The sequence below is a fragment of the Amblyomma americanum genome, chromosome 3 (assembly GCF_052857255.1).
Source record: "Amblyomma americanum isolate KBUSLIRL-KWMA chromosome 3, ASM5285725v1, whole genome shotgun sequence".
Classification (NCBI taxonomy): Eukaryota; Metazoa; Arthropoda; class Arachnida; order Ixodida; family Ixodidae; genus Amblyomma; species Amblyomma americanum.
Window position 1 is genome coordinate 42,253,800 of NC_135499.1, and position 25,646 is coordinate 42,279,445.

The following is a 25,646-nucleotide window of genomic DNA, read 5'->3' on the forward strand; positions in this document are numbered from 1 at the left end:
GCCACCAACATTTTTAGATAAGGACAGTTGGAAAACTTGCTCCCGGGAATCTGCCCCACTTCCGTTGCCGCTTTAATCTCAGACGCGAGCGCTATCTCTAGTGTTTTGACAGTAGCGCGCTAGTTTTCTTGGTTTTTCTCTTTGCCACCGCTACGCCCATTGGCTGCGCTTAGTCGTGTGCACAGTTTGCAGCATAACCGGTCTACGCTGGCTCACGCCTCGTATCGTCTCCACCGGGCACGGCTCCTTCAAGCCACGCTCGTCTACGTATTTGAAAGTTCGCTTGTGCGCTACGCCTGCGGTACGAAAGGCCAGGGTGCTCGAGGTTGAGTTTTTGGCTGTAGACAAGCGTTGGCTGCCGCACACACAAGGATATTACAACTGCAGAGCTTCTGCATTCTTACATACTACTACGCATGCACTTTGCTACTAAAGATGCTTGCAAGAAGCTCAGCGTTTCTGAAGGGGTTGCATCTACCAGAAAAAATGCAAAACTAATGTGAAAAGCTGTAAACTTTCCTTTATTTATTACGTCACTGAAAGTTGAGTGTCTGTAAATAAAACCTGGAAAAACCTTATAAAGACACAAAATGCTTTTCCTTTTTTCTTACGGTATACGCACTTTTCATTTTTTCTTCAGCCACTTCCTTTGTTTTAATGCCTCGAGGTGAAACTATAAGGTGGTAGAGGCATTTTCAATAAGTAAAGTGATCGATACTGGGAGCACGGTAGCTTTACTTCTTGAATGCATATCTAATACGCATGTAATAAGCTGTTTGCCGACGTGTCTTCAACGCGCCAGGCTATGGTTATGGTTACAAATGCTACTAAGCTGTCTTGTTCCATTACTACAAAAAAGATGAAGGCGAAACTTATGTTTGTATTCATTATAAATACGTTTCCATATGCACGTGAGTCATCGTCTGCTGACATTTCTGAAGCTGGAATTAGCAGACGATGCACCCATCACAAAGTGACTGCAGCGCCACCGCCTAGGCGGCACCCATTTTGGGTCCGCTCTGGGCCCGGCTGCCCTTATCTAAAAACGTTGAGCAATGTTTTTAGATAGCGTTGGATAAAACAAACAAAACTAACGTGGCACTGTCAAAACCCTAGAGATGGCTCTCGCGTCTCTTTGAGATTAAAGCAGCAACGGAAGTGGGGCTGATTTCCAGGGGAAAGTTATAGGAAAGTTTTCCAACTGCCCGTATCTAAAAACGTTGGTCACCACGCCGCGCTGCTGCTGATGGCGATGGTGATGGAGGCTGTTGACTTCAGCCACCCATTGTTGCAAGACTTCCGTAGTTTTTCTGCCAATGACAGGTATGTAAGATGAGGGTCGAGTTTTCGCCATGGTTTATTTTGAAAAAAAAATTAAACCTATATTCCGGTTTTTATGTTAATTCTAAACAGCTGCTCTAATAATTCACATCTTTTTGTTTTTGGTTCCAAAAGAAGCTTCCTTCCCCATTAAACTGCTCCAAATTTGAAATTTGGTGTTTCAAAAATGGAGTTTTTCCCCCCATAACCTGCTCCAAAACTAAGATTTTTCTGTTCCAAAAATTGCTCCAAATGTTATTTCAGCTGTTGCTGCCCTGGTTCAAGAATCTTCTGTTCTGTCGCTACATAAGGTTTACGTTTAGCAGGAGCCCTAGGCTACACTTGTTTCAAGATGATCAGCATGACCTCTTTAGCTGCCACTTAGTCCCAGAGGAGAGGTAAAAAAGTGTGGTATAAATACAGTAGAATCTCAATGGTATGATCACGGTTGATACGAATTTATAAAATTTCATGGCTACAGTGCATAGTGTACAATGTGAATACCATATGTACTCGCATAATTTGTGCGCTTTTTTCGTAAAATTAAGGATTCAAGTAGGGGGTGTGCAAATGACGCGGAGATTTCATGAACACGTCTTAAAAAACTCTAGAAAAGTCTAATGCGGAATGTATACGGTATATTGCCGCATGCAAGTTGACTGCGCAACTCTCGCCCCCTCGTTGGCCAAAAAAAAGTTGGCTCCAAATATGAGCCGACAGATGCCCGCACCCCCCCTCTCCCCCACCGCCTCGTGCCCGCCACCTTCCCGGCCCCATGTTATGTGGTTCCTCGCGTGACGGCCTGATGGCACTTGCGCAGTGCAGAGCAATAAACATGCAACGATGCAATTGCGAAGCCAGCAGCCAGAGGCAAATGGAGATACAAGGTGATAAAACCATGCCCTCGTATGTGGCCTGGCTGAGTAGCGGCATGCACAATAGCCAATGGTTTGGTAGTTTCAAATTCTGGTGCGACGCGTAGTTCAGAGGTCACGAGAAGTTTGCTCTCGTACTTGCTCCTACAGGAAAGTGACCGCTGGTGTGAGCGAGCTGTACAAATGGTGCGCAATTGACTTTTCTTACGAGAAGCAATTTACAAACGAATTACTCACCTTTCACAGCTGCACGCAGCGACACGGCTGCGCTGATCTTCCGAAACTTGCCGTGTGCACATGCATGCTGGTGTGCTTCCGCAGCAGGGAGTGCAAAATATGCGAGTAAAAGTTCTTTTAAAAAATCGGGGTAAAAGTTTGGGGTTGCGAAAATTATGCGCGGGGGCAAATTACGCTAGTAAATACGGTAATCATGGATGTTCTGAACACTCTCAAGGGTACATTCACATCTGTGAGGTGCAGATGTCACCCGACTGGTTTTGGTTGATTTCTTATGGTTTGTCTGCTTTCGTAGGAATCTGGTGTCAAAAATAATGGGCTGAAATTAGTCGCACAGTATCCAGGACCCGCACATTGCCGACATCGTGATGACAAGCTGCATGGTATGCACCACGAGTAGTGAGCAATGGCACATGGCAGTAAGTAAATGGAGTCAGCCGTAAACAGATCCAGACACATGGATGGTATGAATTTTGGATGGTACGAATATTTGACGTAACCCCTTGAGATTTGTATCGTTGTCATTCTACTGTAAAAGTGTGTGTTCATTTAAAGCTCAGCAGGGAGTTCCTAAACACCATGTCCCCATTAGTAGGCAGTGCAGTTGGTGTTTTTGTGCTTTTTTTTTGCAGTTTGTTGTTTCTCTATTGCTAGTATGTGATTTTTATTTGCTGTAGTTGCTTGCATAAGCAGGGAGGTCAACAGCCTTGACCTTTGCCAATACAATTGCTTGGTTAATGATGACACTTGCTTTTGTTGACATGGATTCTAACACATGTCAGGAATGACTGGACATGTGTTTGAATTCCACAACAAAACACATATTTGCTGCTGTGAAATCGGCATGTTTTGACTGTGCATACATGTGTGTGTGTGTGCATGTTCCTTTGCAGGTTGCTACAAATCTCGTCATTCAATGGCAAGATGAACGCGCTCAACGAGGTGAACAAGGTGATAGCCAACGTGTCCTACTATGCCCACCGGCACACGGGCACAGATGAAGAAGAGTGGCTAACAGCTGAGCGCATGGCGGTCAGTGCTCCTTTCTGACACCCACCTCCCCACTTCTGGATGTCTTGCATGGGGCAAGAAGATTGTTTTAATCTTCGTTACTGTTGGCTCAGTGGTTTCATAACTGGCTTGGAGCCACACGAATCCAAAGTGCCATGTTTATCCAATTCTAACGCGCACTTTTTTTGACGATAATTGATCCTAGAAATGGCATGAGTGTTAGGTGAAAAACTAAAGCCAAGCTACGAACAGCCCCAGCGTCATTGCCATCACAGTATGCAGGACTGTTGGCTGTCCGGTTTACTGCCTGCCAGGCTTGTCAGCCGGACCACATGCGCGTGCAGAAAGATGGGAAGCTCTTTGTTAAGGTGTGCTGTGTTATTACTGTCTGTTTGTCTTCAGCTGCTAGCCTTGCAATTGCGTTGTTACATATCTGTTGCTTTGAAGTGCGCTCACCATGACTAAGAGCCGTCAAGAGAGCAATGAGGAGTAACGTGGAAGATGTTAACGTTGCTTCAACCTTTTGCACATATGATGCTTTTCCGTTTTCGTGAACATAAAAACGAATGGGTGCATGTTAGAATCAGGGGCAGGTCAGAATCGGGTGATGATGGTATTCAATGTGCGTTTGGCACATCTTACACTTGGACTGGAAAGTGACTTTAGTGTGTACAATTTGAGTCATTTGTGCCTTACTTGCGAGCAGTTCAACTTTTGTTTTATGCAAGGAGCCTCATTCTGGTGCCACTGTGGTGCATATTTTGAATAGTCCAGAGCTTCAAATCAGTAAAGTTCGAATTAACGAGTTTTCACTCTTTTTATGGTGCGTTTTCGCAAACAGTTATTGAAAATGAAACCACCTTAGCAGTTCTTTATTAGCAGCATATCGCAGGAAATCATTGTCATGTTGCCACCCTGTTCACACGATTGGAGTTTTAAGCGGGTTCCATTTTGCGTCCATGAGATGCCAAAGCACAGTGTTGACACTGCTTGAAAAGCAGCAGCCGCTTTCCATTTGAGCCAACAAGCAAGCCTCAAGTTGTTACTGTTCAGTACACTCACAGAGCAGCTCTCGGTGTAAGTTGTACTCAGGAAGAGCACCTCAAGCGAATTAGGTACTGCAGACTTTTTTTAAGGCAAAAGCCTTTAATTGCTCATTTTCCCATCCGTCCAGCATCCATTACGTCCAGCAACTTGATAAGAAAAAAAATATTTGTGCACAATTGGATTCGAACTGCCATCCTTCTGTTGCGCAGCCGAGCGTGCTAACGACGGCGCTTCTTCCTGCCAATGCATATGTACAGTGGACTCCTCTTCAATGGAAATTGAAGGGGATTCAAGAAGTGTTCCATTTATCAGAAGTTTCATTTAAGCAAAGCACACATATTTCATAAAGAAATATTTACTTACATTGCACCAGCCCTTACAGATGTGGGCGTGCTTTTTAACAAAGTAACCATGCATATTTGAAAGGCTTTGCAAAACTTTTGTGCTCCCTTCACGTTCAAAGTACTGTTGCAAAAGTGCAACTGCATCCCTAGCTGCACTGTCTGGCACCGCACTGGGTCCTCGCACTCATCACTGGAGGAAGCGTGGTCCTCGGCTTGCACTTCTGCAATAATTTCTTTGAGGCTTTCCTCGCATCCATGTCCTCATAGTCCTGTCGTGAGAAAGGGGCAGAGGGCACTATTTGATTAAATATAGTGTCTGCTTCTTCATCAGCACTACCTGCCTCTTCATGGGGTATTAGATCGTGTGCTTCGCAGCCTGCATGGTGGAAGCACCTCTGCACTGTTGTTGCCTGAACTTGTTCCCAGGCACAGGCCAATATGTGGATAGCAGACAGCAAGTCAATGACATAATCCTTTCCACTGTCAGCACAAAGCAGCATGCGGTGAAGCAGTTGGCGGCGGTAGTGGACCTTGACATTCTGGGGGACTCCTTGGTCCATTGGTTGGATGACAGCAGTTGCATTGGCAGGGAGGAATTCAAGGCCTTCAGCCCTTCCACCTGGCCTTGGGCAGGGAAATTATCTACAATGAAGACAACTTTCCTGCCCTGCCTCGTAAACCTTGCGTCCTCCTCCCGCAGCCAATTTTCGAAAATTGCTGTTGTCATCCACGCTCTCCCATTCACAGTCTACACCACAGGTGGATTTCGAATGCCCCTGAAGCAACATGGGTGTCTCGATTTTCCTACCACCCGCAGCTTTAACTTTTCATCGCCTGCCAGGTTAGCGCCCACCAGCGTGGTAATGCGCTCCTTGCTGCGCTTCCCACCTGTACAGGCTTCGCCTCTGTAGGCGAGAGTCTTCGATGGAAGCTCCTTGTAGAAGAGGCCCATCGTGGCTCATAGCTGTTTACAATCTCCTGCAGCCGTCCGCGTTGCCAGTCAGCGCAGACTTCTCTATTCACTGCAGCACTTTCACCCGAGATGGTTTTGAAGACTCGGCCATGGCGCTTTTTAAATCTGCTCACTGACGCAGAAATTCTCAACCCCCATTTGCAGGGCTATCTCCCGCGCCTTCTGCTCCAAAATGGGTCCACTTATGGGAAAACTGGCACTCCGCGCATGCTTAAACCACAGAAAAAGAACCTTTTCAAGTTCTTCATATGGCATCGTCCTCATACGCATCCGGTTGGAAGCGAAGGTCCCAGACTTCGACAGCTCCTTGAATGGCGTCTTTGTTTTTCATGATCCGCCAAAGCGTTGACTTCGGGATGTCGAACTTCTTCGCGACTTCTGTTTTTGAAAGGGAACTTCGCTCAAGCTCCTGCAGAATTTGTAACTTCTTTTCAAGCGAGAGCGCTTTGTGCGGCCATTTCTTAACGCTCTCCATCACGTCGACACACCGACAACACCGATCGCACGTAGGCCTAACGCAGAACGACAACAAAAACAAAATTGATCAAGCGACTTACTGGATTTGCTTGTCCCGGCTATAGCGTTGGCTGCGAAGAATTTGATCATGGTTGCGAGACTGCCGCTGACATATGCGAGCACAAATACGCTCGGGAGGATTCCAAATTTTTACCTTTTGTGCCATTTAGCCGAGGGTAACACGTTAGTGGTGTTCCAATTAACCGAAGAATTTTACTGCGGCAGATATACGAAACCAAACAAGTAATCCTGCTTAATTTTGTTTGTCCGTAAGTTTCATTTAACCGAGTTTCGTTTATTGGGCGTCCACTGTAGTTCTCCTTGTCTAGGACGTTGGAGAGTGTTTACAGAAAGGCGTCGAATCAGACGGACGCCTCCCAAACGCCCTGCAGTGTCTCCAGCATTTAAGATTCACAAACAATGATGTACTTAACATCTTTAACCACACACCAATGACACAAGCAGCAACACTGCGCTAAAGGCTTTCGCCTCACCGCACTTTAGGTCAACAAAGTGGCCCTCTGAATGTTTTAATGGTAGCATGCTAGCAGAGGGCGGTGTATTAAGCCATACTGCAGTACTTCCACAAGATGGCGATGAGATTGAAAAAGTGGTTAGAAATGGGATATAGTTTAAAATAAATCATTAGTGAAATAAGTTGGTTATTGGAGAGGAGTAAAAGGAGTAAAGAGTTTTGCTTGTCCGAGCAACTTTATCAGAAAGGGATCCTGCTATAATCGGTTACCCGAGGTTAATCGTCACTAGCTTTGCTCAATTGAAACCAAGCTCATGTTATAATTAAGGCCCCTAACTTTCTGTGGTGGAAAATTTTTCATTCTGCGAACTGAACAGAACGAAGGGTCTACAAGCTTCTGCTGGAGAGATCGAGCAATGCTTTTGAATGCAACTTCGCGTTACATATTTTGAGCCAAAGTACGAGTATATTGTGAAAATTATCTAAAGCCACCTGCAACACCAGTCTTGAGAGCTGCTAGGTGACGCTAGCTTTTGTAGCAAAAGCTACATTGGCCACGAACTTGCAGTTTTGCGGTGCTCGCATTCCCACCGTGGTCGCACCGCACCATGTGACCAACCACATGACAGGTCACGTGACCAACCGTGTGATGAACCACGTGACAACTAGCCAAACAACCAGACTAACCTGGACTTGCAGTCAAGATTAACCAAGGCTAACCAAGCTATGCCTTAGCTTTCGCTACGTATTCATTCATTCATTCATTCATTCATTTATTGTACCCTTAAAGGCCCTTTTCGGGCATTACATAGGGGGGGGGGAACAGTTGAAATACAAAGTAAAGAGAATAACAATGTTAATACAGTAAAATACAACACAATGCAAAAAGGATCTGGAATACACTGTGAAATGTTAAAATGCAGTTCTAATCAATACATGGTGGCGGATAGGCTAAATAGGGAATAGTAACAAGAAAAAATAAATGGTAAAAATCAAAGCATGAGGTTGTTTTTTTCATTTGATGTAATGTTCGATTAGTGCGTCCTGGCATATCCTGGCATATCCTGGCATATATCCTGGCAGTATATCCTGGCAGTATATCCTGGCATAGCCGAGCTAAGCCACTGCCAATTTTTTTGGGGGGGGCTTTATTGGTTTTTCTCATCTTCCGCTGGAATGCTTTCGACATACACACGAAACAAGCTGCCACGTTTTTCGCCATCAGCTGGAAACACAAGTGACGATTGCTGTACCTTACTACTCGTACTCGGGGAGAGTGGATGCCACGTGCTAGCTATGCACATTACTGCGCATGCACAGCTGCATGTATAAAATGCGGAGGTGACACGGTGGCCATATCACAGTCGTTTTGCATGGGTGGCGAGGAGAGTGCGGCCGCTGTTCAGCGGCAGTATCGACAAAAGATCAATTTCTCTCTACGTATAACCTGGTATAGCCGAGCTAAGTCACTGCCAGTTTAATCACTGCTTTTGAGCGTGAACTGTTGCAGTGCCATGTGGCATAACATTCCAAAGGAGAAAACAGCTGAAATACGCCAATGGCACTGCAGCATGGTGCATTGTGTCAACTGCGGCTGCTCATTGCGAGCATAGGCGTTCCTCTCATGTCAGTTTATGCTTTAACACCATGAAATTTCTCCACCAAATTTCTTAACCCAGCACAAGCTAACAGATAGTCGGCGTAGCGAGTTTGTTAACCAAGGTCAATTGCCACAACACCTTTGATACATGGAGGTCTCAAATACATGCGCTTCAATGGGGGCGGCTTTGGGGAATTGAGACGCTTCTTAATATCGAGGAATTTGTTATATGGAAGTTCTTTGCCTCCAGGTTTAGCTGTATATCGACAGAATTAACAAAGTGTATGGCTTCGTTTAACCCTGTTCGTGTTAATATAAGCAGCACACCTCTTGGTAAAATGAAGTTCCAACTAGATCAGTCACAAGCACTTCTTAAATAATGTGACATATCTGCAGCCCCACGTTTTAACTTGCTAGGGAAAGCCCTCAAGGTGGAGTAAATTTGTAATAAGGAAGTAATTTCTCATTGCCATCCACCCGAGCGCAGCCAAACGGCTGCAAAGGAAAGCTATACAGCTTTCTCAGAAACTTCGCAGTTAAATAAAAATTCGTCCTGGTCCGGGGTTCGACCCGGGACCTCCGCTTCACCGGAGCAGTCGCTCTACCAACTGAGCTAACGGGGACGGCAAGCTTATGGTAGTGCAAGAGTGAATTGATCAATAACTCGGAAGTGGGAACAGTGTTTGTCAAATCTTTAAGGGAATCCCCAAGGTGGAGTAAATGTGTAATGAGAAAGTAATTACTCATTGGCACCTCACTCAGCTTCACCGAACTCCTTCACTAACGCCTGCTGTAGCAGTAAGGCTGGCACGCAGTTGACAACAATGACTTGCTGCTAAGCTTGGTTTTAGCCAAGCAAGGGCAAAAGGATGCTCACCTGGCATGCACCTTGCTTCTCATCGCCTCTTGCTCAGATGCCACAGAATCACGGGAGACTAGGGTCCTTAACCATAATGCCAGTGCTTGGCCAAGACATTTGTGCTACCTTCCGATACCTGCTGGTCCCATTTCTTCAGGATACTCATAGGGGCACTTCATTAGTCTGTCTGAATGGTGATGGCTTTCTTGTTCTTGTTGTTAAGCTCCTGATTGTTTGTCTTCTTGCAGGAGTGGATCAAGGAGAATCGTGTGCTGCAGATTGTTCTGCGTGACAGCCTACATCAACCGCAGGTGGGCTTTTCATTGTTATGTTTAGTGCAGTGGTGTTCTTTTATAATTGATACTGAAAAGCAGGGCCGTACTTGTGCAGCATTTGATTGAATTGTAAGATGAACACTTAACTGGTATTCAGCACAAAGTTACTTTGTAAGCTCAAATTTGGCACTTATTTTTTGAACGTAGTAGTTTCGGCACATACAGTAAAACCTTGTTAATTCGAACTCGAGGGGGACCGGAAAATTGTTCGAATTAAGCGGAGTTTGAATTAACGAGCGGGCGCTAAAAAAAGCGGCCATCACGCCCGGCAGCACGGGCCGAAGCTAAAACAGGCATATCTGAGATCGTTATCTCTTACTACGCGCTACTACACATTTGCGGCGGGCGATTGCGCGAATTAAAATCATAGAGCCCGAATGTCGAAGGAAATAAAGTTAATTTGTTTATGCGGTTGGAGCTAACATCAAAATGCATTCGCGTAAGCAGCAAGCTTAATGATTAAATATGACACTATGCTTCAAAAACATGTTTATTAACAGCAGATTGGCAAAGCATATCAAAGAGAAAAATAATCGGTGATGCGCATTTGTTTTCGTTTCCTTTGCCGTGACTCGACAAGCATCGTCTGCAACTTGCCCAACAGCTCCAACGCAGCGTCCGAATTATCATCGGCGGAGAAGTAGCGCGCAGCCAGATCGAGTGCTGACGCTGTTTCACATGCACTCGGGGGTGGCAATGGATCGTCGCCTCCGTCGGACTCGTCGTCGCTGTCAGCTGTGCTCGCCGCGCCCGAGTTGTGCGGCATCTGGTCACCGCAGGCCGCTTCAATAATCTCGGCATCGCTTAACTTCGCTGCTTTGCCAAAAGCAAGCGGCACCGTTCCGTGCCAGTCGCGTTTGCGCACACCAACACCGTCACTCTTTCCTTGCTTCTCTTCCCGCCTGAACACTTGTCGTCTTTGTAACTGACAGTCTTGTTCGGCAGCAACTTAAAATAAAGCGCGGTTTCATCTGCATTGAACATATCGCTGAGCGAGTAATCGGCAAGGTAGTCCTATAGTTGACCTGCTGCAACGGCTTGCGCCGGAGCCACCGTGGCCGGAGCATAGGCGGCGCCCGCGGTAGGGTGGCTACCCGCGTGACCGCGCGTCAGCCAAAAATAGACAAGCCAATGCTTCGACGCTCCGGCAGCGAAAACCTGCTACGGCATGCACCGGAGGGTTGGTTCGGGCAACGAAATTCACGTCTCACCTCGTGCGTGCTGACATGCGTGCTGGCTTATTTTTTTTCTCATCATTCTGCATTTTTTTTCAATTTTCAGCGCATTGTATTTGCTACGAGGTGACTTCTATATGCGAGGAGCAATGCCAGCCATCGGCGCCTAGTTCGAATTAACCGACGTGGATACCGGCATATTCGAATTATCGGGAGTTTTGACCCATTGAAATACACAGGGCTTTGCCGGGACCCGGCAGTCAGTTCGATTTAACCGGCAGTTCGAATTAAGCGATTTCGAATTAACGAGGTTTTACTGTAGTAGTTTTATTTTTGTTCACTGTATTTGAGGAAGTGTGTCTGTGCACAGCCCTATGGCCGTGGTTGGGTGGATGCTAATCAGCAGTTACAGTAATTGTTGTTATTGTCCCAGCCAGTGCCCATGTAAATATATACATCATCATCATCATCATCAGCAGCAGCAACAGTCTGACTATGTCCACTGCAGGACAGAGGCCTCTCCCATATCTGTCCAATTAACCCCAACCTGTGCCAGCTGTGGCCACCCTATTCCCGCAAGCTTCCTAACCTCACCCGCCCATCTAATTTCTGCCGCCCCCAGGTACGCTTCCCTTCCCTCATGATTCAGTCTGTTACCTTTAAGGGCCGTCGGTTGTCTCATTAATTTACGTGCTGCTGGGTGCACACCAACCACACTATAAATGTGGGGCTTAAGGTGGTAGCTCTGGCTCGGGTTGGTAGCGTAAGGAACATAACAGGCACTCAGTGAGGTCCGTAAAGGGAAGTAGCCTTATTTATTGCATTTTGAAAAGAGTTCACTCGTTTTGGGAAGTGTTTCAGGAGAAATGGCACTGGAATTTGCCACATACTGTGTCTAGTCGCTCATCAAATGAGTAGTGTGGCCTTCTGTTGAGCATATGATTAACCACCAAGTTTTGGTGTCGCATTTCCCAAGTTTGTGTCCACATTTCGCAGCATCACTTGTGCATCTGCGCTTGGCCGCGAAACTTCTGTGCATGCACTGCACAGCTAACCTGGGTAACAACCCAGGCCCAACGTCACCTGGATAACAGTGGAGACCCCCCACATCTTTAAAGGTCCATGCTACATGCTGCGTACGTGGCTAAATAAGCATGGGCAGGACAATGGGGTGTCCAGATTACCCAGGCGAGCTTGGAAGAAGCTGGAGGTGAGGCAGAGGCAGAAGCCGAAGAAGAAGATAGTGTTATAGAATCCAGGTGCTTCTGTGGGCAATTAGGAATGCTCTTCTGCCGCAGTTACACCAAGCATTTTGCATATGTGTCTGCAATTTTTTTTTGTCACGTTGAAAATTTTATACCCTCCATGAAAAGTTACCTAATTAAAAAGGTAAGGGTGGCTGGATGTTGGGGAATGAATGAGGTTCTTCCGGAACAGAGGCAGAAATCTTTAGAACCAACAGAACGCAACGACAAGGCATCACAGGTCGCATGCAGCTGCATGTTCAACACACCTGCCTTAGGGTTACAATAAACGATAGCGGTGTGCGGATATTCGATTATTTCGACTACCGTGTTTACTCGAGTAATCCTCGAACTTTTTTTCCCTGAAAATGAATGCAAAGTTTGGGGGTGCGGTAATTATGCGGGGAAAATTTTCAAGCAAATGTTTCGGAGTGCTAAATGCAAAGTTGAATGGGTGTGAGATCGGGATTGTCAGGTCACCTATTGTTAATTGTTGGGCTTACTGGGGAGAGATAAGTAATGCGTTCTCCCCACTCAATCGCGGCTGACACGGTTCAAAGCTGCCCGGACCCCACCCCGTGATTGCGTACGCTACCGAGCGCTCACCGACCACAGCGGGCATTGCTCTGAGGGAACAAAGGAACGACACATTGGCTGACACAAACAGGCATTTATTGCTAGCAGCAACAATAACGCCAGCTAGCAACAACGTACGCTAATGAATTGAAGTCGTCCGACTCACAAGCAAGGTTCTGAGCAAATGTTCGCCCACGCTAGGGCAAGAGATATTCCGAAGGCCGGACGGGACGAGTACGAGAGCGGGTCTCCCCGTCACTTCCTTGCCCCGCCGGCGAAGAGTGGAGCCGCGAGCGGACGTGTCGCTTGCGGCTCCGCTCTTCGCTGAAGAGCCCCATACCCCCTCTCCCGCGCGCGGGCTTCAGCAGTCTCACGTGCAGCGACGCTGGTGCCCTCCCCCGCCAGTTAATGTAACTGACAAGGGTAAGCTCAAGCTGCTAAAGCACATCATTTGCCGCACGCAACCTCACCGTCACTACTCGCGTTGCGTCGTATAACGTCCTGCAGGCAATTCTACTCTTGATCAGAGTCGTGATCAGAGTCCATGTTGACACTGGAATCGGTGGCCGCTGCGGCATCGGTTTATTCAGCTTTTGATGCTTAGTCGTCGTCCCACACCAGGTGGTCTTCGGTCATGTCCAGGGCGTTCGAAATTCCCATTTTTTTGCAGCTTCTCACCACCATGTCTGCGGCAATCATGCTCCATGCCTCCGATACCCAGCTGCACAGCATCTCCACGGACGGTCTTCTGATCTTGCCACCCGGCGTCAGAGCATGTTGACCTTTGGCCATCCATTCTGCATGCAGCCTCCGGACGTTATCCTTAAATAGCTTGTTCAAAGATACATCAAGAGGCTGTAGCATTGATGTGAATCCGCTGGGTATAACAGCCAGGTTCTTGCGCAGTTCTCTCAACTTCGCTCGAACGTGACAACCACGAGGAGCGATGGAAAAAGAAGCGCTCCCGGTCGCCGCCCCCACACAGTCTTAATCCAGTCTATCCTAAGGTCCGTGGTCATTCACCCCTTTTCTTGGATGCGCACGTGTACACCAGGGGGGAGCTTTCCTTTCGGGAGGGTCTTCCGCTTGAAAATGGTGTACGGTGGGAGCTTCCATCCGTCCGCTGTCACACCTAGCATGACCGTGCACCTCTGTTTTTCGACACCTGTATTCCTGATATGTACAGTCTGCTTACATGTCTGTTCTACTGTCCTGCTGCTGGGCATGTCAAAATTCAGCCGAGTTTGGTCCGCATTCTCTATCTGGGAGAGCAAGAAGTTTTTGTCATGCCGGATCCTGATGATGATTTGATGGAAGTCGACGATTTTTTCTTCATAGGCTGCGGGCAAGTGCTGGCAAAGCGTCGTTTGCCTCCTTAGCGAGGGTCCATTGCACCGCATATATCGTGTGGCCCACCCGTTACTAGTGCGGTTACTAGTGCGGAAGACTTGCACCGGGATGCCCTCCTTTCTTGTGATCACGTGCGCCTGGTTCCGTATCAGTTCTATTGACACACCCCTCCCCCTCTTTTATTATCCCTCCTCCTCCTCTGCTCCTCCACCTCCTCATCTATTCTCCCTCCTTCTCTTATTTTCTTTCACAACTCTTCGCTCCATTCCTCTGAGCAATGCAGCTTTCCTGCCATTTTGTTCCCCCTTCGCCAGCTTCTGCGCACGTTACTGCCTTATTGTTCGCCCCTTCGCCAGCTTCCACGTGCACGCGCGTCGCCACGGTGCCATTTCGGCCTCGCTGCTGCGTCGTGCAAAGAAAGTGATTGCGCACGTATTTCCGTGCGCAGCAACGCAAGAAACCACGAACTAATTGTGGTCCCTCGTGTCCTGTGCTCAATTATGCATGTGAATTGCTGTTCTTTCGTGCCTCGCTGTTGCGTCGTGCAAAGAAAGCAATTGTGCACGTATTTATGCTAGTGAAACACGTTCTAATTGTGGTCCTTCGCGTCCTGTGCTGTATTATACACATACATTGCGGGTTTTTCAAGCAAAGACGCGATTGTGCGTGTATTTCTGGCCATGGAGCACGCGCATTACGGTTTTTTCGAGCAAAGACAATTTTGATAGTGCGTGAGTAGATCTTGAACTCGGAAAAGTTTCGTTGATGAATTGTGATCAGTTAATTAGTTGCAATAATGAAAATAAATGCCGTGCTTGAAGCAGGGTTTGTATTACTGATGCGATGAAAAGCAATGTAAATGTGTGAGAAGGCTTACTTAAAAAATACATAGAAATGAAATAACAAAAAGAAAAATGAAAATGAAATAAAAGTTAAAAATAGATATAAATAAAAACAACATGCCTCATGTGGGTGTGTTTGCGGTCATATCGTGATATGAGAGCCCACCAACTAACCAAACATTGTACCTTAAAAGACTTCCACCTAAGGTTTTAATCATGGTCATCAGCCTAACTACATCCACTGCTCGCTGTTTTCTGCTCCACTTGGCCCTGCTACATCAGTGGAATCACATAATGCACCGCTCTTTTTGCTTTGTGTAAAACAACTGCCTGCAATATAAATTTCATGCATGCATATGCATTCCCATGGGTCATGTTCAACACCTGATGTCCTTAAAAGCTGAATCAGGCCTGCTGGTCAGCAGCGATTTTCATAAATGCACTACAGAGCGTGTGGTTTGAGAGCTCTAGCAAGTATACGAACGACTGCACCAATGTTGTTGTTGAACCTCGATATAACAAAGTCCAATTTGCAGCCGAAAATTTCGTTAAATCGCGAGTTAAGTCGGGGTTCGCATGTTTCAGCAGTCTAAATAAAGATGCGGGTTCTTGGAACACTCCTAGCGTATGGCACCTTGTAGATAGCAAAATTACAAAGATAACCAATAAATCCCGGAACTAATAACACAACCAAGAGCGTGATGCCCGATAGCCAGCGGGTACAAACGCATTTTTCCCCATTACGCGTACAGTGAAGAGCAGGTCTGCAGCAAGCGCCACACCTAGTGCTCATAGCTGCCACTAGATGTGGCCATCAGTACCATCATCATCATGATTTGTCATCACTAAAAAAAATAAAATTTCCTTTCACAAAGACCTGGCAACCCGTGGCGCAAAGAAAAAAAAAATTATGCACATACCAGCGCTGTTAACATGAATATTGTTTCGAAGAAAATTGGAAGTAGTATTAACTTGGTGGATCCATGAGGCCACCACTTACCATTAGAGCGCTTAATGCTCGCAGCCATCGGATGATACCGCGCTCAGTAAAGAAATGACGATGTTGATTCATGAACGCTGGAATATTTGTTTAACTTCCCGCAGAGCAATTCTATGCAACTCGGGGGGAAGCAAAGAACTCCGTCAGCTTCGTCTGCCGCTTTTTAATAAGTGTCGGGGTTCTCGTAGGTTGACAGGGCTGCTAAGGCTTGCTCTTGGGAGTGTGCGTCCGCATACGTGCGTAAGAGATCCAGCGCATCCATGACTTGCTTCGGTGCAGCTATGCTGCTTGCCACCTGGAGTTCTTCGTCCGAGTCGTCGTCCTGCATTTCTGTATCTGTGACGCTCTGGATTATTGCGTCATCGACCAGCTCTTCAGTTGTCACAGCGCAAACATCGCTGAAGACAAAGTCCTCGAGTGTCACGTCGCTTGGAGCACCTCCCTGGTCGCAGAGCAGCTGCCACGAGTCAACGACATCTGTTGTGTACGCCATACTTTCGTCACTGTCATTTGCTCTGCACACCGCTTCTTCATTCAAAGAAACGCTCTCGTTCAATCCTGCCTTCCTGAAGCACTTGGCTTCGATCTCCCTATTCGTTGCCTCCCACGACCGCGAAGGCATCTCCAAGGCCATGAACACGTCGATTTTCATGTCTCTGCAGAGCTCGATGTTCAGCAGAAGCCTTTCGACGACCCGCTTGCGGTATGCACACTTGACGCTGTTTATTATTCCCTGGTCGAGTGGTTGTATCAGGGAGGTGCAGTTGGCAGGGAAATATTCAAGCTCAATGTTGGTAAGCGCGCAATCTTGAACGTGATGCGCTGAGCAATTGTCCAGAAGGAGGCAAATGTTTCGACCCCTTTTGTGCATTTCAGCATCCAGATCCTTCAGCCAGTTGCTGAACAAATCCCTTGTTATCCACGCCTTTGTGTTTGCGGCGTACTTGACTGGCATGCTCCTTTTTCCTCTGAAGCAATGCGGCTTCTCGCTTGTGCCAATTACGAATGGCACACGCTTATCGCTGCCGTCCATGTTCACGCACAACAGAACAGTGAGACGCTGTTTACTATGTTTTCCACCATGGCACTTTTCATTTCTCAAAGCCAACGTCTTCCTTGGCAATAGCCAGTTGGAAAATGCGGTCTCATTGGCATTATATATGTCGGAGATGTTGTAACGTGATAGAATGTCGGGAACACGATCACGCAACCAGTCCGCTCCTCCAATTGAGTTCGCCTCGGCTGATTCTCCGCTGGCCACCTTCCCAACAATACTATGCCATTCCTTGAATCGTTGCAGCCACCCGCTGCTGGCTTTGAAGTCGTTGTGCCCAAGGATACAAGCAAAGTTAAGGGCCTTTTGTGGAAGAATGGCCCCGCTCAACGGCATGTTTTTTGCGCGCATATCGAGGAACCATGAGAAAAGAGGTTTTTCGAGGTCGATGTAAGCTGCTTCCTTTATCTTCTTTCTTTGTTGGCCTGAACCACCAGCACTGATGGCACTCATGATACTGTCCTTCAGTTTCAAAATTGTTGAAAGCGAGCTCGATGAAATTTCATACCTTTCAGCAACAGCCGCCTTCTTTTCGCCGCTCATCACTTCGGTGATAATTTTGGCCTTCACATCAAGGCTCAAAACTTTTCTCTTGTGAGGTGCACCACTCATCGTGAATAGGACGACGGCCTAGGCCCGACGAGATCAAATAACCAACTGAGAAAACGTGCCCACTGCTGTTCGTAAACCTACTTCCGGTTTGCGCTTTCCCGTTCCAAGAGGCCGGTGACGTCATATTGTGACGCGTTCTGGAACTTCTGAAGCACTTCGGCTAGCACTACAGGAGCGCGTCCGCTGTGGGTTTCATACGTACATGATAGATGGCACAGTGGCACGTTCTGCTGCATGTATTGAAGCGCGCCAGGAAGATTTGAGCATTAAAGGGCGCATGCAAATCGCTGTATGCCCAGCTAAAGTTTTCGTTTGCCTGTCAAGGAGGCTCCTGGTACGTGCGTGCGATGCGCGAGGACTTCGTTAAATCGGAAGTACAGTATAAAATGACCTCGTTAAATCGCGAAAAAAAATACATGGTTTTCAATGAGGCAGAGATTGGGAAAAATAAAAAGTGCGCTATTTCGAGAGTTTCGTTAAATTGAGGTTCGTTATATCGAGGTTCGACTGTACACTGTTATGTACTTTCTAGGACACGTCACAATTGTCTTCACACGAATTGGTGGCCCGTTCTTGTTTACTCTTCTTATTTTCTTTCACCCTTCTTCTCTACATTCGTTGGAGGGTTCCCTTTTGAGGCGGGGTCACACGACACAGTAAGTGGAGGACGAATACAAGAGGAGGGGTGGGCTTAGAGGAGGAGGAGGGGCGGCGCAGCGAGGAGGGTTATGGAACGCCAACGAGGAAAAAGCCGTTTTGAGTTGTTCGTGCTGCCGTCTCCAATACCAACCGCAGCGGTGGCCTAGTGGTTTGAGCATCCGCCTCGTATGCGGGAGGTGCAGGGTTCGATTCCCAGTGTCGCCGGGTACCCACCGGTGATACAATGGGTAGAAGCTCTCCCCTGCCTGGTGCTCGGCTTCTTAAGGTGAAATGTTTGGGAAATGGGTCTTTGACCCCACCTTGCGAAATGAAAGCTACCTTGTGCCATGGCGCTCTTTGGCCAAAGTTGCCGTTGCACCATAAAAATTCATCCTCATCATCGTCTCCAATACCGGACGCAAAACTCGTTGACGCCGAAGTGTCTGCTGGCGACGTGATTGCCATGTTCTAAAACGTACTCAATAGCTTCTAGCTTAGAAGGAGCTGTGTGGCTTGCATAGCGCCCCATGGCGAAGCGGCACAAAGAGCACGGTGCCACATGCAAACAAGGCCAACGAGGCCTAAGAGACACCTTCGCAAAATGGCGTAGCGGTGGCGCGCGGTGGTGTCACTTTCCTTCTCCACGGTATCAGGATGATAGCACAGTACTGTTGCCTAGTAGTGCGCGCCCAACCAATGCAATTTGTTGTGGCCGCGGTGAATAGATGGCGCTCGCTACAACGAGCAGACGATTCGCGGCAGTAATTTTGGACGTGCGATGATTATGCGGGGATTAATTTTTTCCAATTTTTGATAGCCAATGTGGGGGGTGCGAGCATTATGCGAGTACATACTGTATTTGGTCAAATAGTAAAGTGTTTGATATTTGTTTCGATCCGAATGTTTGGTATTCGAAATCTTGAAGCATTCGTGCCTAGTGAATAACGTTTCTGGCACGCTCGCCTTTGTTGTGGTTTTGGTGGCCACCTCCGATGGCACTGCAGCATATGCGCAGCCGAAGCCCCCAACTCCATGGACAGCAGCCAGGCTTACACGCCTCGTGCCTGCGCACCCACATGTATGCTGGAACCAGTCTGTGCAAGTGGGTGGCAGCAGACACGAGCAGGCGCAAGTATAGCTAGCACCCCGGTTTGCACTTGCCAGGTGTCTGCACCTGCATTACTTGTGCACATGCGCCGGGACTGGCATGCCTGTGTGCATCGATTGAAGGATGCGCGGCTCCGACTCCCACGGGACGAGTCTTATCTGACTGCAGCTGCTGCAGCCACACTTCTTCGCATGAAATTGGCTAATCAAGCAAGCTTCCTGCCTGTGCCCCAGGATCAGTGGTGAAGGAGCTTGGCCAAGTGGATGTGGAATGAAGCATGCCAGGAAGTTTGTGAGATGTGTCGCGGTTGTCGTCTACCTAATTCCGCTTATGTGTGGACGAGTCTACATGGGGCAGATGGTACGCTGTGTTAATTACTGCACAAGAGAGCATGCACTATTGTTTAAAAATAAATAAGGTGGGGACTTGCTTGCTTACTGCATTGCATGCAAAGGTTCTGAGCCAAGGCTTGAGAATATAAAGATTATAGGCAGGAGCACAGTAGGACGTGAGATGCTGGAAGCATACCACATAGGTAGAACTGATGATGCCTGCGTATAATCTGGAAGGAAAATTTCTGCAGCATTTCCAATGACATGCGGACTGGCTTAACTCTTGTCCCTTTCTTTTCGGGGTGTTTTTTATTTCTCATTGCCTATAAAAGGTTTTGCTTTCAGGGCAGTAAAATCAGTTGCAAGTTTATGCCACTCCCGTCAGCCTCGTCTCCTGTGTCTGTCTTTTCTGTTAGCGCAATTTGTTGTAAATTTAAAACTATGAACGAACTCACGCAATAGGAAATACTTCACTAATCATGCGCGACGGTGCGAGCACGAAGGGGAGCTAGCACGAGACATGTGGAAATGGCTGCCTCTTTCTGATGCCTGACACAGGGTGGCCATGTGTATGCGTAGCAGGCAACCACAGAGTCGCCGCTGAACTGCAACAGCTCTGCAACAATGCAATCGCAATTAAGACTAGCATTTGGAGGCCACACATAAAGGTCTCGCATCCGAGAGATACGTTGGCACTGTGTGCAGATTGGCTCCCCCAGTTTCCCCGGTGGCCATTTTTGCGGAAAGTCATCACAGCTGCAGTGAGTTTGAAAATGTTGCAATGCACTGTTTTTATCATTTAGTGGACTTATATGGTAGAAAAATACTATTCTGAAAAATGCTTATTATGCCGTTTAACCTCTTTGTGTGCTGGAAATTTTCGAAATATTCACATCGAAATTATTTGCAGAAAATTACTATTCGCTTCAAACCAAAAGCCCAAAATTCTCACACCCCTAATAAATGGCACTGATGAGATCAGCAATGAGTAAGATATTCGTGGGCAGTGAATATGTTAGTTTTCATTGCTGTGTTCTGTGGAAAAAGAAGTTTCCTTTCTTTTAATTTTGAACTGTGCTTATTCGTGATTGAATTATATTCGGTTCAGTGGACAACCAACTTTCACTATTAGTTGTTGCTTTGCAACTAAGTATTTGAAATTTACACACTCCTAGTGAGGTGCTTGCAAGGGCACAGCAGTAAAAAAAAGAAAATTACCAGCTGACCGCAAAAATGAGGTCCGGCTGCTTCAGGCCTGTGTGACAGCATGGTCATAGGCTGCTATGCTATCAACCGACCAGCCATGGCAGAGTTGGGGGTAATACGGAAGAATGCTGTAGTGGCACCAAGTTAGGGAATTATGTGAGCTTTGAGGGAGGGAGGCTCAGAGATCAGTCCTACATCTGCTCTGAACCTGTGTTTAGTGTTTATTCAGTGCACATTTGCACTTGTGTGAGTGCCAAACATTGTGAAAGTGGTCAGCCTCTCTCATACAGATAATAAAATGTTGAAGCTACATAAAATACTGACTGTGAATTGTGTTTTTTGAATATGAAAGATAGGTGTGGCTTGTTCTCTTGCGTTGCGCAGTATGTGGAGAAGCTGGAGAAAATTGTGCGCTTTGTGATCAAGGAGAAGGCTCTGACGCTGGCCGACCTGGACGACCTGTGGGCGGCACAGAGTGGCAAGCACGAGGCCATTGTGCAGAACGTGCATGACCTGTTGGCAAAGCTGGCCTGGGACTTCTCCCCCGAGCAGCTGGACCACCTGTTTGGCTGCTTCCAGGCGAGCTGGGCAAGTGCGGCCAAGCGGCAGCGTGAGAAGCTGCTCGAGCTGATCCGCCGGCTGGCGGAGGATGACAAGGAAGGCCTGATGGCCCACAAGGTGCTGCAGCTCCTCTGGAACCTGGCCCACAGCCGGGAGGTGCCCACGGACACGATGGAGCTGGCCCTGAGCTTTCATGTCAAGATCCTCGATTATAGTTGCTCACAGGACCGCGATGCCCAGAAGACCCTCTGGCTTGACCGATGTGTCCAGGTAATGGCTTAGCACCCTCCCATTCTTGCAGCCTTGCTTGCAGACCAAGTTGATAGCTTAACCCCCGGCTGACTTGGACAAGTTAGGCTTGTCATAAGCTGACTGTCATTTGAGGCTCATGACAAGTCCAGCTTGTTGTGTGTTTTCTGGCCCGCTGCGTCTGGTTTAAAGAGAGTAGGGCTTGTCCAAAGTGCTTTTTTGTAGCGATAGCTACATTACGGTAGTATTTCGAGCCTTCAGCATGGTGGCACCACCACCCTGTGGCTGTGCCGCCATGCTATCACGTGGTTGGTCACGTGGTGCGGAGCAGCTGCCGGCGGCGCGGTGCCGTGGATGATCATGTGGTTCGTCACGTGGTTGGTCACGTGACCAAGTTCCACTCGGCCAGCTGTAGCTATCGCATCACTCCAGGTTTAACCAGAGCTAAACCACCGCAAATTTTTGGTTTGCTGGCAGATGGCAGCACAGCATACTAAAGGATCATTTTAGTACCATTTTAGAACATTATGTGCCCGTTTGGACGTTGAAGGAACACCGAGGACAAATAGAAGTGTGGGTGTATCTGTAGGGTACCATGCTCTATTCATAAACAGACCACTTTCACCGAAAACGGAGCATCTATTACCTAGAAAAAAAAAAAAAAAATACAGGTGTCGCCATCATGGAGCCATTTTGCAAATAAAATGTTTTTTGGGCGCCGATCCCGAAAGGTAGAGTGCACCATAGTTCAGTTCAAAAGCGGTGGCAACCTATCTTTTTCTGTAAGGCCGCCACGAGTTTGAATCAACTTGTGAGGAGAATTTTTAAAACCGATTTTTTCTGCCAGTAATTGAATATTTTAATGCCAGACAAGTGCCAAGATAGCTAAAAAGAGTTGGAGGGCCTATTCTTACTGAGTACGACTTTATCCAAGATGTGGTGCCTTCTGGGGAGTGCGCAAAAACTGTACCAAGGGGGCAATAATCATGAGCATAAAGGCTGCAAAGCATCTCTTAATCGCGAGAAGAAAGGCAGCCGGAGAGCGCTCATCCCAAACAAAATCGGTTCAGAAGCGAAAGTGGATGGCTTTGCCCATCGCATGCACTGTAGGAGCTGGCAGTTTTCAACCAGTGGAGCTCGAGGAGGAGGGGCGCACATGCACGGAGTGACCATGTGAAAAAGGCAGATTGGATGAAGTTGTCCTTGGCGTCATTTGACCTTTGATCTCTGCTAGGATAGTGTTCTACAACCGGAGCATATGTCACTAAGGCATATTAATAAAAGACAATGAAAAGAGCAGGTGAGTGAACTGCAGTTGTTTGTACTGGTTCAGGAAAGTGGGCAGAAGCCGCTTTATTTACACGATTGTGAATGTGCCTATCTTTATAAATTTGAAAATCCAAAGTCGGGGGGGGTCGACTTACATTCGAAACCAAAACATGGCACCATCACTAAAAGTGAGACAGGCAAGATATCGAGGACGCTGCGGTGTGGTTGCAATTTTATGTTTCCTCTACGGTTATCCAGTAGCATTGGGCTATTCTGTGCGCTTGTTTGGAAGAATTTTCAATTTAAAACAATTTTAGCTGCGCATTCGGCGCTCATGGGAGTGTCTATACTTGATGGAAGGGGCCACTGTTGTAATCGCGGTGGCACCACCACTTGGAACGGCAACGCTTCCAGGGAGTATGGGTAGTTGATGTGCCGACACCGCTCACGCGTACAGTTAAAACTCAATTTAGCGAAGTTGAGGGGAGCGGCAAATTTTTTCTTCAAATCGGGGACATTGTTAAATCGAGTGATGCATTTCTCGGTCACTTAATTTGAAACAATCGATTATATAATGCAGCAGCATCCAGAAAGCTACCGCAGCGTCATATTTGCGAAGTGTAAATATGCCGAAAATGAAACTGTGGCCCGTGGAAACGACCGACACCGCTAGCACATATGAAAAGGAACAAAAATTATTATCGCAACAAGAAGGACCTCAGGTGACTACAAATTTATTTACCAGTAAGAAAATCTGTAATCTTCGCTTGCGTGTGTATCGTAAGCATTTCTCAGTGGAAACCTCAGCAGTCATACAGGAATTGCGGAATCGGGGTGTAGAAGAGCCTTACGTCGAAATACTGGAAGATATATATAGCAACTGCACAGCTGCCGTAGTCCTCCATAATGTCGGCAATAAAATTCTAATAAGGAAGGGTGTCGGACAAGGAGACACGATCTCGCCAATGCTGTTCACCGCCTGTTTGCAGGAGGTATTCCGAGGCCTGAATTGGGAACAGTTGAGGATAAGAGTTACTGGAGAATACTTAAATAGTCTGTGATTCGCTGATGACATTGCCTTGCTGAGTCACTCAGGAGATGAATTGCAAAGCATGATCAATGATTTAAACAGGCAGAGCAGAATGGTGGGCCTAAAAATTAACATGTAGAAAACCAAACTAATGTTCAACAGTCTAGCCAGGGAACAGCAGTTCACAATTGTAAGCGAGGTGCTGGAAGTGGTAAAGGACTACTTAGGGCAGGTTTTGACAGCTGATCCGGATCATGAGAGGGAAATAACTAGAAGGATAAGAATGGGGTGGAGCGCATATAACAGGTTCTCTCAGATCATGAATGGCAGTTTACCAATTTCCCTCAAGAGAAAAGTGCACAACAGCTGTATCTTACCGGTACTCACCTACGGGGCTGAAACGTGGAGGGTAACGAAGAGTTCAGCTTAAGTTAAGGACAACGCAGCGAGCCATGGAAAGAAAAAGGATAGGTGTAACGTTAAGAGACCGGAAGCGGGCAGAGTGGGTGAAGGAACAAACGGGGGTTAATGACATCCTAGTCGAAATCAAGAGAAAGAAATGGGCTTGGGCAGGGCATGTAATGCGAAGGCAAGACAACCGCTGGTCCTTAAGGGTAACGGAGTGGATTCCAGGAGAAGGTAAGCGTAGCAGGGGGCGGCAGAAGGTTAGGTGGGCGGATGAGATTAAGAAGATTGCGGGCATTTAGGGTGGGCGCAGCTGGCAAAGGACAGGGTTAAATGGAGAGACATGGGAGAGGCCTTCAAACTATGGAACTATGGAACAAACTGCCAAGAGATGTTGTGGAGACTGCGAATGTGCAATGATTTGAGCTAAGTGTCTATATGTTTTTTAGAAATGGTGTACAAATTTTGAATTCTGATTCATGATTGTGCTTTGAAGTGCTTTGAAATGTACTTTTTAACCACACCTCAGCCAATTTCTCATTCGTGAGAAGATGGCTGAGCTCTTTATTCTATTGGTTTGGCGTCGCGACGGTGAGTGGCGACACCGCGGGTTCCCGAGCATCCGCAGGGACATCCCCGCAAGGGGATGATGGTGAACTGTGCATCACCACGGACCCGAGCAACCGCGCCTCGCCGTGCGTGGCATCGCCGTGTCCGGGGAAAAGGGGATCCTGGTGGTTGAGCCGATGCCGAACGTTTGGACCCTTAAGGGCCCTTGGCGGAGGCAACACACCACTTTGGCCCCAGCTTCCTGGAGACGGCACCTCCGGCCTGACCCGACAGAGGGGAATCGGCAGTCGCCTTTTCCTATCCTCCTCTCCATCTTTCACTTTCCTATCTCTGTCTCACAGCTCTCCTATATCCTACTCACTTCTTGGTTTTTCCTGTTTTCCTGGCGACGAGGGTTAACCTTGTGTGACCAACTACCCTGAGTTGAGTCATATTTGGTTATAGTTGAGGTGTACAGCTGGCGTGGGCAGGACTTGCTTTCAAGTTACTGTCCCGTCCCCTTGTTGGACTCCGTGGTGGGTGGCTGGCACCATGACCGAAAAACTAAATTTTTTCATGGCTCCACCCTTATCCAAACCTGATCGCTCTCTAAAAAGAGGGCGGAACGAAGCAGCTGATTTTTTCTCAAAAAAGTGACAAACATTTTCAAAGTTCCACGCAATCCACAGTGAAAGTGACGGAATACAGGCAAGAATAATATCCCCATTCCTTGTGTCAAAATGCTTAACCGATACCTTGGGCCCTGGCTACAAGGTCTCAAAAATGTCCAGCGGCGACTTACTTCTTGAGCTGCGCGACAGCATCCAGTGTTCCAAATTCTCCAACATTGCAT

The 25,646-nt window shown here is 47.4% G+C and overlaps 1 protein-coding gene across 6 annotated transcripts in view; it reads left to right on the plus strand.

Annotated features, from left to right (window-relative positions):
* Positions 1 to 25,646, plus strand: part of faf (ubiquitin carboxyl-terminal hydrolase-like faf) — a 255,988-nt gene that overhangs the window by 29,251 nt on the left and 201,091 nt on the right. For all 6 annotated transcript variants that reach the window (XM_077657297.1, XM_077657293.1, XM_077657296.1 and 3 more), the window contains 3 exons: positions 3,326 to 3,464; positions 9,506 to 9,568; positions 21,115 to 21,561. In XM_077657297.1, the coding sequence (XP_077513423.1) occupies positions 3,326 to 3,464; positions 9,506 to 9,568; positions 21,115 to 21,561 (649 nt within the window). The remainder of the gene's footprint in view (positions 1 to 3,325; positions 3,465 to 9,505; positions 9,569 to 21,114; positions 21,562 to 25,646) is intronic.